At 47.8% G+C, this 1,296-nt stretch overlaps 1 protein-coding gene across 1 annotated transcript in view; it reads left to right on the forward strand.

Moving 5' to 3' along the window:
- Window positions 1-741: 741 nt before the first annotated feature.
- Window positions 742-1,296, forward strand: part of LOC103460339 (T-cell differentiation antigen CD6-like) — a gene marked incomplete at its 5' end in the record, with an annotated part of 9,243 nt that continues 8,688 nt past the window's right edge. Inside the window, 1 exon segment of the mRNA XM_017303249.1 lies at window positions 742-1,036. Coding sequence (XP_017158738.1) covers window positions 742-1,036 — 295 coding nt within the window.

Genomic DNA, 1,296 nt, shown 5'->3' on the forward strand with positions numbered 1-1,296 from the left:
CTCACTTTACCCGCAGAATCACAGGAAGGGAAACACATCACTACAGGAGAGGAAGCAGAATCGCACTCTGGCAAGGAAACCCAAATGTTCTGTCACGCTTCTCTGAAGTACGGAGGAGAATCATGAGCAGTGACACATTTTCACATAGCAGTTCATCAAAATGTGTGTTTGCAGGCTGGTCTTAATATTGTTAGGAAAGTTCAGCCACTTACTTTGTGTTTTGTTGCATTTTTCTGAAATCCGACCATCTTGATGCCTGCCTGTGATTGGCTCTTCCTCATCCAACCTTGTTTCCTCCTCTGTTAAAAAAAGCTGCATATATTTATACCTATATCTCCATTTTCTAACACCTTGTCCCTAGTGGGTCAGGAGCGGCTCCCTCTGCTGGTAGAGGTTCTGTCCTGTAGATGTTCTTGGCACGTTGGTCGCCTCTGATCACAGCGTCTTCCTGCATCGTTTCCACTGCTGTGTCTCTGAGGTCGTGACCTTTAACTGATCAGCTCTAAGTATCTGATCCACAAGCTTTGCTGCCGGTTAGGATAACCGCACATGTTCTGCAGCTCTGCTGAGACCATTCAACACCATCATCTGTTTATCAGGCTACGCTGATGACGCTCTGCTCTCTGTTTCTAAAACCCTTCAGGTTGCTGCAGGTTTCTGGTCCAGATTTGTTCCTCAGTGGTTGATGTTTGAGTATTTTCTCCGTTTTCATCCTGCTGCTCATCCTCTGCTCTGTGACCCTCTGTGTCCTCAGACGACCCTTATGTTCATCACCTGGGCAGCACATGCAGGTGGACTCTCAGGATGCCTGGAAACAGGAGCGGGGAGGCGGTTCCACTCCCACCGGACTATTTAGACACTCTGGCTGAGTGGATCTGCCAGGACCTGAAATGTGGAGGAGTTCAAGCCGTGCAGAAAACCAACCTGCCTCTCAGAGACAAGTGCTTCCAGAACTGTGTGTACCGGGATCAGCGTCTGCGGAGCTGCTCAGAGACGTCGACTCCAGGATGCATCGGCCTCTCAGACGTGGTTTGTGGTGAGATTTCCTGATTCTCCAAGAAAACCAACCGTGGTGGAGGCCTGACGGCGTTTTGCTGATGTCATCAGCAAACATCAAAACCTTCGTTCCTCCTCGTGTCCCATTGATTCTTCATGAAATTATAAACATTTTACATCTTTATGTTCAAAGCCTGAAAAGCAGCAAAAGGTTGAAAAGTTCAAGGAGGCTGAATACTTTGGAGCGGATCTATGATAGATCTATGTTCCACTTTGGAGCGGATCTGTGACTCTAGATCT

Source organism: Poecilia reticulata, unplaced genomic scaffold (genome assembly GCF_000633615.1).
Source record: "Poecilia reticulata strain Guanapo unplaced genomic scaffold, Guppy_female_1.0+MT scaffold_232, whole genome shotgun sequence".
Lineage (NCBI taxonomy): Eukaryota > Metazoa > Chordata > Actinopteri > Cyprinodontiformes > Poeciliidae > Poecilia > Poecilia reticulata.